The sequence below is a fragment of the Phyllostomus hastatus genome, unplaced genomic scaffold (genome assembly GCF_019186645.2).
Source record: "Phyllostomus hastatus isolate PE091 unplaced genomic scaffold, TTU_PhHast_1.1 phas_contig_147, whole genome shotgun sequence".
Lineage (NCBI taxonomy): Eukaryota > Metazoa > Chordata > Mammalia > Chiroptera > Phyllostomidae > Phyllostomus > Phyllostomus hastatus.
This window is the reverse complement of record NW_025333603.1, coordinates 6,968,327-6,985,168: the sequence shown is the minus strand read 5'-3', so window position 1 is coordinate 6,985,168 and position 16,842 is coordinate 6,968,327. Positions and strand designations below refer to the sequence as shown.

The following is a 16,842-nucleotide window of genomic DNA, read 5'->3' as shown; positions in this document are numbered from 1 at the left end:
AAAAAAATACACAGAACAGAATGTAAGAACAGACTAAGAATGAAAGCACTGCAGCCAAAGGATGAAAACTGTAGGCAACCTGAAATTATCCAATCTTCTCTAAACTTACAACTTTTAATGCCAATTTAATATATTAAGTAAACTTTACAAATTACAAATGGCCTTTATAAGTCAAATTATATATGCTCAACTTAGTTCCTTCATGTGTTTTAGACATTATTGCTCCTGAGAAAATTACTGCTGTCTGCTTTGCCATTCAAAATCTTATAAACCATACAAAAATCGTTCAAGTTTAATTTCAAAACTCAAAGACATAAAAAGGCAACTCAGTCATGTACTACCACATATAACTCTACAAAAAGAAATTCAGTGAACAGTATGTCAAAGGTTGTTTACAACAGCATTAATTGATATACAAATTACCTGTATACATAAGGACTTAAGTAAACTATAAGGTACCTATTCAATGAATATATCCTAAAGACACTTAAAAATGCCATTAAGACCACACTGGAAAATACCTATACTATTAAGTTAAAGAAAACAATACAAATTTATACGTGTGTGAGAGGAAGGGGGGAAAGAAAGAGAAATAGAGGTAGAGAGAAAGAGAGAGGAGGAGAAAGAGAGGGGTTACAACCATATTAAAAAATAATAAAAGCAACACCCTGACCAGATAGCTCAGTTGGTTAGAGCCCCCTCCTGATATGCCAAGGTGCGGGTTTGAGCTCAGGGAAAAGCACATGTAAGAGTCAACCAATGAATGCATGAATAAGTGGAACAACAAATCAGTTTCTCTCTCTCCCCATCTGTCTCTCTCTCTAAAATCAATCAATAAGTCAAATTTTAAAAAATAAATAACATTTTTTAAAAGTAAAAAATTTAAAAAATGGGTTGAATGATGATCCATGCTTTTTCTTGCTGTTTTACTGCACATCAAGTTTTCTTTTAATGAGTGAAGAATTTTCTAAATGAAAAAATTTTTTAAATACTTATGAGTTCTGCATGTAAGTATCAATGATAACAGCACTTGTATTTACTGAATGTCTCCTATATTGCACCACCGTACATACATCATATATTAGGAAAAGGAAGCTAAGAGTTTAAGTAACTTGCCATAGTCAACCAGAAAGAGTACAAGTGGCCCAGAGAAAATTCAAATCTAGCTTTGTTTTGTACTAAGCCTAGTGCTCTCCCCACTAAGTAAAACTTCTCTCAGTGTCCCTGGGATAGAAATCTTGATACTATGAATATTTTACATACTATTTTAAAGTCACAGTTCCTTTAAAGTCTATTCTTGAAACTCCTTCCTAATGTCCTATGCTCTAGGTTAAAATTCTTGCTTTATTACAAAGTTCCAACATAATCACAGCATATTCCATAGCACTCCAGTGCCTGACTTCTATCATCCTCTGTCACAGCACTTATCCCTCTAGAGTCAGTGTTTATCTCCCTAAAAAACTAAAAGGCACCTCAGCACATGAGTTTAGGTCTTATTCTCTCTGTATGTCCAAGGCCTAACACACTGGTAACACACAGGAGGCATTCTGTAAATATTTTCTGAAATAAAAGAGGATCAACAAGCAACAATGGAAGCACCATGAATATATATGTTTCATATTTTTAAGTATATGAATAATGGTATACTTGTGTTGTACCTATACAAGAAAAGATTGAATGAGGTTGCCAATAATCCTTAGTTTCAGCGATCTATGAAAAAAGTGCAACATATCAAAAAAAAATAGCCCTAATAATCATTATTGCATATAATCTTCACCACAAATATGGGTTTATTCCCCATTTTACAGGCTAAAAAAAGAGGTTAAGAAATTTGTTATATTACAGTAAATAAAGGAATTATACCTAAGATTCTGACTGCAAAGCCCAAGATTTCCCATCGTTTCATCCTCTCAACAATGTTCATATCCAGAGCATCAGAAATCCTCAGACCTAGTGGTTCCAGGTTTTATTTAACAAAATAAAGAATTTTTGTTCCTTAGGGAATTTTTCTGATACATGGTATCATCTTTAGTAACAGAATACTGAAGGAACTCCAAGCCCAAGTCACCACACCCAAGAGGGTATCAGTTTGAAAGTAAATACTGGCATGATGGGCACTAACTCAGACGGGCTTAGGTTTTCATGAGTTAGAAATTCCTAGAGATTGCAAAATGTAAATCTACCATCTTTACAAAAGTCTACCTTCCTATCATGTTTACAAAAACCCTCCACTATAATTTGCTACAACAATCACTAGGGATGTGGTCTATGCAATAAGTTGATTTTCGCATAATAGTAAGTTACAGCCTAGCACATATGTTCAGTTATAACCAAGGATGGCACCATAATTGGTTCTATCAGAACTACTTTGCCCTTCAATAGAGACATTCAACTCATAAGTCACTTATATTACCTGGGTTATAATCCTGGCTCTACTACTTAGCAGCAGCTTGACCTTGAACAAATTACTTCACCTCTGTGCTTAAGTTTTCTCTTTTGGTAAAACAAGAATAAGGATGATCCAGTTATCAAGCTGCAAGGATTACTGAAAAGTTCATCAGGTTGTAAGCATTATTGAAAGCGGTGCCTGATCATCATAAATGCTCAATGAATATTAATAATTATTGTTATTATTATCCCAATACTGACCACTTTTCTGTCTCTCCTCCTTTCACACACTCACACAGGCACTCACACATGTATATACACACACACACACAAACCCCACTCTGAATAATCTGTTACTTCTGCATAACAATAGAGTGTAATATGTGATGTTCATTTTCATCCCTATATTGTCTGAAATATCTTCAATGAATGTTTATAGGAAGCAGCATACGTAAATGAGCTTGAGAATGGATGTAAATGGGTCCAAATCTCAAATCTACCACTTAAAACAACCTCTGTATTACTATACAGAAGATTAACTCCTACTTGTAGGAGTTAATATTGTGAAGATTAAGTAAAATAATATATGTAAATCATCTAAAGGTACCTACTGTTTATCAGGAATTTAATATCAGTCTTTTTCCTTCTCAACAGTGGCATAAGAATATTATCCTTCCAGGATCTTTGCATTAATATTTAGCCCACTTCACAACGGTGATGTAGGCAGACATGGTCGCCTCTCTGCACAACCACATCAAAATTACAACTAAAATATAGAACAAAACACTCAAGAATGTCAGAAATTGAGTTGAATGTATGACAACTACAGAAAGTCTGACAACTACAGAATTGAGGAAACCACATCCATCCAGAATGGTACGAGGGGCACAGATGAGGAACAGGTTGGCCCCACACCCACATGGATAAAAATTCAGAAGGGACATCTCAAGAGTGAGCAGTCCCAGACCCACACCAGACCCCCTAGCCCAAGATTCCAGTGCCAGGAAGATAAGTCCCCACAACTTCCAGGTGCAAAAACCAGTGGGGATTGAGTGGGTGGAAGAGGCTGCTGAAGCTCTAAGCAGTTCCTCTTGCGGAACCCACACATGGACTCACCTACTCAGAATCGCTGCCTCCAAGCTCCAGCACTGGGGTGGCAGCTTGAAGGGCACCAGTGGTACACAGGGAGAGACTTAAGTGTCAGGTCTCAGGGCGAGCAGAGGCTGGTGCTATATCTGAGACTCTAACAACCTGGCTAACACTGTGTGACCCAACTTGGAGATCCACAGAGGCTCTACCCCACCCAACTTACTGGACCACCCGAGCTGCTTTTCCAGTAAGAATGGCTCTTCTAGGCTCCTAAATCCCATCAAACAAACAATGGCTGGCTTAAGTGAGTCATAGTAGCAGCCAGATTAGAGTCACAGCTTGTCTTTACCCGGGAATCTCCAAGTCCAGCATTAGTAGCAGCCTTCTCAGATTGCTTTATAGCTCAGGAAGAGTGCCCAGGCCAACCACAGGTGGGGGCTGACCTTGGCCTGTACCACCCAGGAAACCCCAGGGTCTGTGCACCCAGGGGACAGCTACAGACCACATCAGAGCACTACCACCCTGCCCCTGCACAGCTGATCCTCCATGGAGGGTGGAGATTGGTGGTAAGTAGTCACAGCCAGTCCTTGCAGCTGACTGGCCTGGGCAAATCCCTCCCATTGACCTGCCAACAGCAACCAAGGCTCAGCTACAATAGGAGGGTGTACTCAGTCTACATTAAGGGCACACCTTGAATATCCAGCTTAGGTGATAGGGGAGACTGTATCACTGGACCCTACAGGACACCTACTACAACAGGCCATGCTAACAAGACAGGGAGTCAAAGCAGCTCTACCTAATAAATATTTTTAAACACACACACACACACACACACACACACACACGGAGGCTGCCAAAACAAGGAGACAAAGAAACATGGCCCAAATGAAAGAACAGATCAAAACTCCAGGAAAAGAGCTAAACAACAGAGTTCAAAGCACTGTTTATAAGGATGCTCAGGGAGCTCAGTGAAGACCTCAGCAGCATAAAAAATATCCAGTCAGCCCTGGCTGGCGTAGCTCAGTGGATTGAGCACGGGCTGCAAACCGAAGTGTTGCAGGTTCGATTCCCAGTCACAGCCCCCAGCAACCGCACATTGATGTTTCTCTCTTTCTCCCTCCCTTCCCTCTCTAAAAATAAATAAATAAAATCTTAAAAAATATATATCCAGTCAGAAACAAAGGATTCACTAATTGAAATAAAGAACAATTTACAGGGAAACAACAGTAGAGTGGATGAAGCCGAAAGTCAAATCAATTTGATTTGATTCCAATTCGTTTAATCCAAATGAATTTATTTAATCCAAATCCAATCCATTTAATTTGGAACATAAAAAGCAAAGAACGACCAATTAGAACAACAAGAAGAAAAAAAATCCAAAAAAGGGAAGACAGCCTTCCGGCCAAAATGGAGGCATAGGTAGATACACTTTGCCTTCTTACACAACCAAAAAAAGGACAAGAGATTTTAAAACAAAAAATAACCAGAACTGCAAGAAAATCAAACTGTATGGAAGTCTGACAACCAAGGAGTTAAAGAAACATTCACCCAGACTGGTAGGAGGGACAGAGACAGACAGCTAAGGTAGACAGGGCTCAAGGTAAGGCAGTGGCAGGAGGACCAGATAACAGCTAGAGGACCTGGGGTCCCACATTTATGTGTGGATAAACTGGGAGGAACAACTCAAGAGCAAGAAAGACCATGCTACCCAGGGTTCCAGGGCAGGGAAATAAAGCCTCAAAACCTCTAACTGTGAAACCTGTGGGGATTGTGGCAGCAGTAGAAGTAACTCCCAGCCTCACAGGAGAATTAGTTAGAGAGACACACAGGGTCCTAGAAGGTATACAAACCACCCACCTGATGGGAATCAGCACCAGAAGAATCAGCACTAAGCGATGAAGAGAGCCAACTTATCAGATGCAGAGTTCAGAACACTGGTAATCAGGATGCTCATAGAAATAGTTGAGTATGAAGCCCTGGCTGGCGGTAGCTCAGTGGATTGAGCGCCGGCTGTGAACCAAAGTGTCGCAGGTTCGATTCCCAGTCAGGGCACATGCCTGGGTTGCAGGCCAGGTCCCCAGCAACGGCACATTGCTGTGTCTCTCTCTCTCTTTCTCCCTCCCTTCCCTCTCTAAAAAATAAATAAAATCTTTAAAAAAATTTTTTAAAAAAAAGAAATAGTTGAGTATGATCGCAAAAAAAAAAAAAAAGAGAGAGAGACAGAGGCTTAGGAACCTCCAGGACTTTAAATGTTTCAATATCTGAATCATAGGGGTACCAGAAGGAGAAGGGAAAGAGCAATGAGTGGAAAAGTTATTTGAAAATATAATGAAGGAGAACTTCCCCAATATGGCAAAGGAAACAGACTTTCAAAAAGTCCAGGAAGCTCAGAGAGTCCTAACGAAGTTGGACCCAAGGAAGCACACACCAAGGCATATCATAATTACATTACCCAAGATGAAAGATAAGGAGAGAATCTTAAAAGCATCAAGAGAAAAGGAGACAGTTACCTACAAAGGTGTTCCCATAAGACTATCAGCTGATTTCTGAAAAGAAACCTTGCAGGCAAGAAGGGGCTGGAAAGAAGTATTTGAAGTCATGAAAGGCAAGGACCTACATCCAAGATTACTCTACCCAGCAGAGCTATCATTTAGAATGGGAGGGCAGATAAAGTACTTCCCAGATAAGGTATAGTTGAAGAAGTTCATCATCACCAAGCCCTTATTAATGAATTGTTAAAGGGACTTATCTAAGAAAAAGAAGATCAAAACTATGAACAGTAAAATGACATCAAACTCACAACTATCAACTGAACCTAAAAAAAAAAAAACTAAGCAAATAATTAGAACAGGAACAAAATCACAGAAAAGGAGATCACATGGAAGGTTATCAGCAGGGAGGTAGAGCGGGAGAATGGGGGACAAGGTACAGGGAATAAGAAGCAAAAATGATAGGTACAAACCAGACAAGGGGAGGTTAAGAATAGTATGGGAAATGCAGAAGCCAAAGAACTTATATGTATGATCCATGGCATGAACTAAAGTGGGGGAATACTGGTGGGAGGGAGGGTGCAGGGTGCATGGGAATAAAGGGGAGAAAAAAATTGGACAATGGTAACAGCATAATCAGTAAAATATATTTTTAAAAAATAAAATAAAATAAATGAAGACAGTATAAGCAGCCTCTGGGACAACCTCAAGAGATCCAATATTCACATCATAAGGGTGCCAGAAGAAGGGAAAGAGCAAGAAATTGGAAATCTATCTGAAAGAATAGTGAAAGAAAACTTCCCTAATTTGGTGAAGGAGATAGATATACAAGTCCAGGAAGAACAGAAAGTCCCAACTATGATGCAAGCAAAGAGGCCCACTCCAAGATGCATCCTTATTAAAAGGTCAAAGGTTAAAGGTAAAGAGAGCCTCTTAAAAGCAAGAGAAAAGAAGTTACTGGAATGCTGCCAGATGGGAGGGGAGAGGGAGAGAATGGGTAAAGATGATGGTGGGGTTATGAAGTACAAATAGGTAATAACAGAATAGTCATAGGGATGTAAAGTACAGTATAGGAAATGGAGTAGCTAAAGAACTTATATGCATGACTCACAGACATGAACAATGGTAGCAGGACTGCCTGAGAGAGTTGGGGGCGCTGGCTGGAGAGGAGTGAAGGGGGAAAAATCAGAACAATTGTAATAGCATAAACAATATAATAAAAAATAAAAATAAGTATTTAGCCCACTAGATAGAATTGTTCCACAACTAAAATGAGACCACTAAGAAAGGCAGATAAATTACACAGAAAATTAAGTTCACAATTTCCAGTTGTCTCGCCATTTAAGTGTCTTAACATCAATATCTATACACAATCATTCATGGCTCATGGCAGGTTTAGGAGTAAAAATATGAAAACAAACTATTCCCCCATTCCTATCCCAAGAAAGCATATACCCCTGTATCTCATATTAGCCTTAATGGATCCCTAAGTTTAAATCAGTGATTCTTAACCAGGGGCAATTTTGTCTCTCAGGAAACATCTGGCAGTATATGGAGATATTTCTGATTGTCCCAACTGGGGACAGTGCTACTAGCATCTCGTGGATAAGGATGGTGCAATACATCCCACAATGCACAAGACAGACCACCACACCAAATAATTATCTAGCCCAAAATGTCAATGGTGCCAAGGTTGAGAAACCATGATCTAAAAATATCCTATTACTATATAGAAGTTTTCCCAAAAAATATGTTCTTGTCCCAGTGTTTTTAGCCAAATTCTTATTTTTATTGAAAACATAACAAGAAATAAGCAGCTTGATTATTTCAGATGGGAAACTCCTGGTACCATTAAATTCCCACTTCAAAATCCCCAATCTAAATGGGGAGGAAGTGAGGCTGATTTTTCTCTGTATATCTGCACTACATAAAAACAAGATTTTTAAAAAATGTTATTTATTTATTGTTAGAGAAGGAGAGTCAAAGAGAAACACTGATGTGTGGTTGTCCCTTATATGCTCCCTCCTGGCTACCAGGCCTGAAACCCAGGCATGTGCCCTGACTGGGAATCAAACTGGCAACCCTTTGGTTCACAGGCCGGTGCTCAATCCACTGAGTCACACACCAGCCAGGGCTAAAAACAAGTTTTTAAAAGAACTCCAACCCTTATTTTTTAATTGCACCTCCAATTCATGAAAACATTATTTATGTCACCAAGGTAAGTTTCATATACTTTACTTCTATCTTACTTTTATACAAAATATTAAAACATTCACATTTATGTGACAGAAAAACAACATGAGATCAACTTTTAACCAATGTCACTTTTATATATCAGGTTGATAAGTTTGATAAGCTTGATAATATACTATGTTGATGAAACTGGAGAAAAAAACACAAACACTGTTGTTGAAGGTAAATTACCAATACCTATTCGAATTAAAAATATGTTTTGGCCCCAAATTATACCCACTTAACTAATATACATACTCACATATGTGCACAGATATGAAAAGGAACGTTCATTGTTGGCAGTAACAGAAGAATGGAGACAACATAAATGTCTACCATTAGATGGGTAGTTAAATACATTATAGTATATTCAGATAAGGGAAAGTGCTGAAGTTCTGAAAATAATAAGGGAGAGCTGTATGTGTTGGTATAGAACAATCTAGACCAAGTAAGCTTAAGAAAGAATCACTAATAACAATAATGAGCCACAAAATGATATGCAGCTTATTCAAAGGAAACATAAAAAATATATATACCATTTGCATATAGATCAGACTGTCACTGGAAATACACACACAAGAAACGGGCAAAAACAATTGCCTCTAAGGAGACTGAGGGCCCAGAACAGGAAGAAGACTTTCACTGGCATGGTTTGAATTTTTTTTAACATGGGTTTATACCAGCTCTTTTATTTACTGACTGTAAAATTTAAATAACTCAAATTCTGAGCCTTAGTATTCTCCAATTTGAAATGATGATAATAATAGCCTAGCTCATTGGTTATTATAAGATCAAATGAAAGAGCATAAAATGCTTTATAAATTATAAAGCAGAACACAAAATTGTAAATTAGTCCTCTGAATGAATTCTCCAAACCAATTATAATTATTTTTATCATTCTTCTGACCAATTTCTCTAAACCCGAAGATGTTTGGGATGAAATGTGAGTGCAGATGCAATATTACAACACAGACTTTTTTACTTTATCTGTAGTTACTGGCTTCAATTTTAAAAAGTAGATTTTCAAAAAGTTATCACAGAAATACTACGTCAGCTGACTACAGAAGGAATACATGCTCACCACTGAAAAGAAGGTAAATAAAGACTATACCCACACTATTAAAAAATCTTGGGGTTTTTCCTTCTAGTCTTTTTTTCTTTGCATGTTTAACTAGATTAATCGTTTAAATATTTTTAAATGTTTCCACTTTACTGTAATACAACATTGGAATTACATTCTCAGATTACTAGAAGCTTCTAATAAAGATAATTTTTAATGAAGGCACAATATTTTATCTTCTTGATCAGAGTTCAACCACTTTAAAATGAAATTCCAGGATGTGAACTCTGCCTGGATTAACTTTTAATTTATTTCTGCAAGTAACCAGGTTATGTATCTTTCTCTTTCTGTCCAACCCCCTAACAGAGTTCCAATTTTACGAAGTCCAAAACTCACATATAAAGTGCATTTATAATTCCTTGAAAAGCAAGTACAACACCTTATATTGAGCTCTAAATCAGACTATTAGTGAGAGAGGAAATTACAACTATGATTTGTTGCTAAATAAAAATGCTCAATCTTTTTCTACTATGTGTTAGTCTGGTATCATCCTGTCTGCAAAGAGAGTGAAAACAAAGAAATATACTCTGAGGTTATTCAGGGAAAACTCCTATTGGACAAACCCAAATGTTCCTAATTAATTTTAACTATGACAACTCCTCCCAAATGCTGAACATTCCAAGCCATTTTTGAGAATAGTTAGTATCATTCAAAAAAGAAAGGACTTCCTGAGAATACTGGATTGTCACTTACATATTCTGCTCTGTATTTATTGTCATAATTGTTAAACCAGCCCATTAAGGTGATACATTTATTAACACAACTGCATAATTTTTTAAAATTGAAAATAAATACCAGAAACTGAAATTATGGGAGGTTTTTCCCTCCAATTTTTAAATTTTCTATAATGCAGTTATATCACTCTTACAATTTAAAAAAGCATTAAAAGGATAATTATTCTTATAGAATTTATTGTTTTAAACCATACACTAAAATTATTTTAAGTCTCATTCTAAGGACCTTTTTATTATTAAAAAAGAAAAATCCTTGACCTGGCCAGCATGGCTCAGTAGGTTGGGCATCAGCCTGCAAAGTGAAGGCTCACAGGTTTGACTCCTGGTCAGAGCACTTGCCTGGGTTGAGGCCAGGTCCCAGGTCAGGGTGAGTGTGGGAGGAAACCGATTAATATTTCTCTCCCACTCTTTCTCCCTCCCTTCCCCTTTCTCTAAAATAAATAAATATATAAATATTTGTTTAAAAAGACGGATTCAGGATCAACTCTTTAAAAAAATCCTTACTAAATTAAAACAAGAAAACTTAAGTATAAAACAACTACTGGAAGACTACTTAAAAGACTCATATCATGCCTATTTCAATAAAATAAAACCTTTATCATCATCAAGATCACTACTACACATCCATAATTGTATTGTCAAGATAGCATGAAAGACAATGAAGAGTCAGAAGCACAAGACCTGTCTTCCATTCTCAAGTTCACTACCTAATTAGGACAACAGGGCATATACTGGAAAAGAGAATCAAAAATACATGGGGGCATGCCAAGCATCTAGTGCACAGAGAGGTATAGTGAAATAAACAGCTTTTGTTGGAGTCCTACAGACCTTGGTTCAAATCTTAGCCCTTCCATTTACTATTTACATAAATTACTTCCCTCATTTGTAAAATGTTAAATTAAGTGACATTAAATTTCTGTCATATAGTAATGCCCAAAGGGAAGCTAATAGTATTACTGTTATTATTAGGGATACAGTCTTGAGGAAGAAATGGGCAACTGGAAAATTTTTTGAAGAGAAGTATTATTATCTTTTTTGTAATCTATCACCATAAGAAAAAAATCACAAGATCTTTCTTAAGTTTTACTTCACATTGACAAGAAAAAAACTAAACATCCAGTGAAAACTACTAAAATTAGAAAACACTAATGTACACAGCACTAAGTACCCTGGGGAAGTCACCACTAAACCTGCACATCGTAGAATATGACCTATAAAAAAGAACGTTAGTTGGAAAGGTCCTTAGATCAGCTAATTCAAACTCTCCTACTAGAATGTAAGCTCCGAGTTTTGTCTCCAAGCTCCAAGATTGTTATCTATTTTGTTATTAGTATATCCTCAGTACCCTGAATAATTACTAGCACAGTGAATGCTCAACAAATATTCATTGAATAAATATTAAAGTTAAGAAAACTAAGGCCTGGAGACTTAACTCAATGCCACACATTGAACTAAGCTTGGCAGAGCTGGGACTGGAGCTAACCTTTCATTATTCTAATAGTCTCTCTTCTCTGGTAGCTGGAGAATGATAATTTAGATAATTTATTTTGGTGGTTGGGGAGTTGAAGGTTGGTTGGCAGGCAGAGGAAGAGGAAGGAAGGAGTAAATTAAAACATTTTTTCACATTCTCCTCTGTCAGTTTAGCTTAATTGATAAAGGCAAAAAAAAAAAATTATAAACCTGGCTGGCGTAGCTCAGTGGATTGAGCTCGGGCTGCGAACCAAAGTGTCGCAGGTTCGATTCCCAGTCAGGGTACATGCCTGGGTTGCAAGCCATGACCCCCAGCAACCGCACATTAATGTTTTTCTCTCTCTCTCTCTCTCTCTCTCTCTCTCTCTCTCTCTCTTTCTCCCTCCCTTCCCTCTCTAAAAGATAAATAAATAAAATCTTTTAAAAAAATTTTTATAAACAACACAATCCTAACACAGTGCCTACCACATGATAGGCAGTTAGCAAATATTTGTCGAATAAATGAGCCTACTCCAAAACCATTATTTTCTCATGACTAGAGGTGGAAACTAACTCTAGCATCTGTTTAATCTTTGTAACAGTCATAGAGCCCTTTAGAATTTTCAGCCAAACAGAAGACGAAGTTATTAATCACCTTCATCCAGATGGGCACTGAGGGAAAAGAGATGAATTAAAAGACATCCCTGCCCTCGAGGATCTCTCTCTCTCTTTTGAGTTTACTTAAGTCTGTCTGCATCTGTTTCTGTCTCTGCCTGTGTGTGTGTATGTGTGTTGGGGGAAGGGGTTGACATAAACACATCAATAATGAATGTGAAACCAGGTTGCACTGTTATCTCAGTTTATTGCCTCAAGCGGTTAAATTAAATTAAAAAAAACACAAATTAGCAAAGTTTTAGATTAACAAGGAGGTACATTAGGGTATATTAACACTTGAGAAGATTATTTTCTGTGTGTGCCTTTACAAAATATCTTAATGTCTTAAAATCAAAACACTCCAAATTGACTTACTAGACTTGTCAATACAAATGAACCATCTATGTCCTCATATATGAGACTCTGAAGGATAATACTCCCAATTCAGTATTTATTCTGTGTATGTTAACACTTAAACATATTTAAAAAAAAACACAAGAACAATTCATTATTTAACTGCCTATAAAACTGACAGAGCCTGAAGAAAACCTCCAGAAATGACAGTAAAGAGAAACTAAAAACATTATCCAGGAAGAGAATAAAGTAGGCACACAGCTAAGTAGTAAATCTATAGAAGTCTTCAAGAGACCAGAATCTTCAAGAGGGGAAAAACTCCTCCTCAGAATTGGTCAAAAGAACCAGAGAGCAACAGCCTGCCAACAGGACCTTGTTTATTAATGCAACTCACTAACTAGACTCATAAAAAGTGAACAGCCGAAAGTCAATGTTGCCATTCCTCAAATTTGAGTTTCAGGAAGACCCTTCCAAAGTGATTCGCCACCAAAACTAAATCACCACAGTCCAAAGATTCTTCCCCATTACCTGCTTGTTAAAATAGGATAAGCAACACCAACCAAATTGGGAAATAAACAGACTTCTTACAAGACTGGTAATTTTTGCAAGCTGAAGCTGTTTTACCTAAAACACATGTTCGTATGTGGTTCCTGGTTTCTGGGGAGAATATTTTTCACTCAGTCTATCGTAGGGCTAAGTGGAACACCCCAAAACTCTCTGGGCCCAAAATGTATACCCTATCTCAGTGTTAAAATCTTACCAGCACTGACAAATTCAGGTCAAGGAGACTACAAGGTGGCCGGAAGATACTACAAGGCAAACAGGAAGGCTGGGGTGGGCCCCGAGGGGAAAGTACCTGGCCACCAGCTGTGGAGAGAACAGGATGAGAAGTTGAAACTGGGTAAGTTTTGGTCAAAGTAGTGGGAAGGAATTGACAGGTGCATATCACCTCATCATCCTGGACACCACAGGAAGATTATAATTGGCTTTCCTTTTACAAAGAGGGAGAAACAAGGATCCTAGAGTGAGTGATGCTGAGAGGTTGTCTGGGAAGCACAAGGACAGGGTTCTGAAAGAAAGAGAAACGGAAAAGACCCGAGAACCGCTTTTGATGAAGATTCCCCCAGAATGAGTAATCTCTAGGGTCCGTTCCCAGCCCAAGATTGATGGAACCACCACATCTGTTGAAGGATGTTTTCCTGTTATCCGCTTGGAGAGCGATCAAATGAAATCCCACCGGGTAGGAATGGAAGCAGAGGTGAGCAGGAAAAGACTAATCGAGAGTCTGCCCTGGAAGGAAACCTGATCAGGAGGGGAAGAGGCTGAATTCAGGGAGGGCTAGCTAGATAAGTACTTGGGTAGGATGAGACTTATTTGGAATAGAGAACCCTGGAGGAAACTGTTGGCGAAGGGTTGCCTTTCCTTGGACTCCAGTGGAAACAGGCCGGTTTAAGGAGAAAAGATGCCGTGAAAGTCAGGCTCGGGAAGGTGACTAGAACTGGGGTAAGCGTTTGCCCGGCGGAGGGCTGACCCGGGGTTGAAGCTGATCAGCAGTAGCTCAACAGGCGCTCACCTGGGACAGACTGGCTAGGAAGGAGGAAACTTCTTGCGAGAGTGAAAGCTGAGTGGAGGGAGAGGGGCCGGGCACTAGCTGAGCGGGGCTGGGGGCAAGGTCAACTCAGTTTGGGTGGGGAGGAGTAGAAAGGCAGGGGCGCCGGGTGGGGCGGGGCCGAGGGCGCCCACCGACCCCAGGTGGGGTACGGGCATTCTCAGCAGAGCTGCCAGTTCGGGATGGCGCCCTCCCTCCGGCACACGCGCGCACGCTCCTGCTCTCCGCCGCCCCGCCCGGGGCCGGGAGAAACGGCACGAGTCGGTGAACCAGAGAGGGTGGGGGGGGAGGGGGCTGGTCGGGAATACCGGCCGACCGAGCCCAGCGGATGGGCTGGCGGCGTTACCTGTGTCAGGGAGAGCTGGGCCGCCGCAGCCATGGTGTTTCCATCATGCACGGGAGGGGAAGGAAGGACTGGCGGACGGGGGCTAGGGCGGGGAGAAGGCGGAGGGAGCGGCCAGAGGCAAGGCCGGGGCGGGCAAGCGGGCGTCTCCCCTAACTTCGACAACTTCCCTCCTCTCACCCGCCCCGCCCCGCCTGGCCCCGCCCGCCCCGAGCAGGCCGGGGCGGCACCCAAATCCTGGCGCCGGAGTTTGAGCCGCGGGACTGGAGCCTGACACCGAGGGCGGAGCCGCTTGGGAAAACCCAGAGCACACATGAAATTAAGGATAATGGGTTTTGAAGGCACTGACAACTCCGGATTGTCCTGTGAACTTTAGGCAGATCTGCTTCTATAAAATAAAGTAAATATATTTTTTAAATTTTAATTGGGGAAATTATACCCCAAATCCAGGTTTCTTGTGAGGACTAAATGATACTCATATAATGATATAAAATAATAACAGTACTTTATATACACATCAAAATCTGTGCTAGATGCTTTACTTTTTAATTGTATAAAAGAAAGAACTGAGACATAAGCTGTACAAATGAGGAAACCAAAACATTTTTAAAAAGTGCCATAGCTAAGGTCATACATACAGCTAATTAAATAGCTTAAATAGGATTCAGATCTGACTACAAAACCTTTCATCTAACCATCTCCTTTAGGGTGTGATGTTGAAAAGAAGACTTAAGTCAGACCCTCTAGGAGCCAACATCTAGGAAGGAGGAGGATGGAATACTTTCCTTGCCTGCTTGCTGCCTGCCTCTGTAGACTCTTCAATAAAAGAGCACTGGGCCCTGACCACATAGCTCAGTTGGTCAGAGCTTCACCTGGATACACCAAGGTTGTGGATTCCATCCCACCAATGAATGCATAAATAAATGGAACAACAACTCCATGTTTCTCATCACTCTCTCTTACTTTCTTTCTCTCTCTCTCTCATCAATTTAAAAAAATTAAAAATAAATATAAATAAATATTTTAAAAGAGCCCTGAGACCACTTTAGTTGCCTCCTAACTCATCCCATTGTCCACCTGGCAAACTCCTCCTACTTTCTCAAGACACCAGTATCACCTTCGCAAAGCTGCCTTCGCCAAGTCAGAATTACACACTCTCCTTTTCGACATTTTTTTCCTTTACCTTATGAAGTCGTCATCACCCTAGTTACTGTTTACATCTGTCTACCCCTCTAGACCAGAGCTCCTCAATGACAAGGACTGTTTCAGATATACTTCTATACCCTCAGACCCTAGCACTTAGTACATACTCAATAAAGATCTTTGTTCCTATTGTATTAAATATAACACAACTAACACTTTCTCATGATGCCATCTTCAATTAGAATAGCCAACCAGTTACTTGAAGCCCTCATATTTAAAGACTTGGCTTATATGCTACTTATTTGAAGGAGCCTTTTAGGAACTCCTACCCTACTTCTTAGTTGCTCTTGTATATTCCATGTTATACTCTGCCTTGTCCTTTTAGTTAGTTGAGTGCTTTTTTGCACCCCCACTAGACCTTAAAATCCTTGAGGACAGTGTGCTAATTCATGAGTACATCCCCCTCATAGTTTAGTCTAGCATAGAGTAACCCTCAATAAATGTTTTTACCCAGAATTGGTCATCCTTTCTCAGTCATGGCAGCTTCCCACAACAATAAACCACAACTCTGTCAGGCCCACACCCCTGTTACCATTATCACAGCAGTTTCTTCTGGCTCACCAGGAAGGCCAGCTGAATGAGAAGACCCAGGACTGACTTAGCCCCACTGAAATTTTTAGATATTTTCCACCACAGACAAACCACCCAGATATGCCCTCAGAGACTCCTGACTTCATTCAGACTTCTTTTCACAAGGTCCAGCCATGAAGAGTGAGTCTGCAGGTCTGTTGAGCAACCACTTACTGAAAAGTCTCCCTTAACCTCTTTTTGATGTTATTCTTTTTAACTCAAGAGAGAAGGGGAGATATTGTTTTAAATTACTCCACCCTCATACCTCTATCAGCTATAAGCACATCTGATGTTTCTGCTTGAATTTTCTATTTTCCATTATCACATCTGAGCTTTGCAACAGACTGCAAGATATACTTTATATATGAGGTAACTGAAGGTCCTAGAGCAGGGCTGTCTAACTCATTTTCACCGGGAGCCACATCAGCCTCGCGGTTGCCTTCAAAGGGCTGAATGTAATTTCAACTCCTTAACAGTTAAGGAGTAGTTACATTTATACAGTCCTAAAATTATTTCGGCCCTTTGAAGGCAACTGTGAGGCTGATGTGGCCCGCCAGTGAAAATAAGTTGGACACCCCTGTCCTAGAGGTTAAGTGATTTGCCCAAGG

At 39.6% G+C, this 16,842-nt stretch overlaps 1 protein-coding gene and 1 long non-coding RNA gene across 4 annotated transcripts in view; one reads left to right on the top strand and one right to left on the bottom strand.

Moving 5' to 3' along the window:
- The window catches only part of EPS15 (epidermal growth factor receptor pathway substrate 15), a 132,791-nt gene extending 118,180 nt beyond the window's left edge, over positions 1–14,611 (bottom strand). For 2 of the 3 annotated variants that reach the window (XM_045856801.1, XM_045856811.1), the window contains exon 1: positions 14,465–14,611. In XM_045856801.1, the coding sequence (XP_045712757.1) occupies positions 14,465–14,497 (33 nt within the window). In that variant the 5' untranslated portion in view covers positions 14,498–14,611. The remainder of the gene's footprint in view (positions 1–14,464) is intronic. The other variant, XM_045856793.1, reaches the window with a different exon arrangement.
- LOC123830498 lies at positions 13,429–15,425 on the top strand. The gene is made up of 3 exons (XR_006787780.1): positions 13,429–13,767; positions 14,679–14,861; positions 15,169–15,425. It is a non-coding gene; the product is annotated as an uncharacterized LOC123830498 (long non-coding RNA).
- The last annotated feature ends 1,417 nt before the right edge of the window (positions 15,426–16,842 follow it).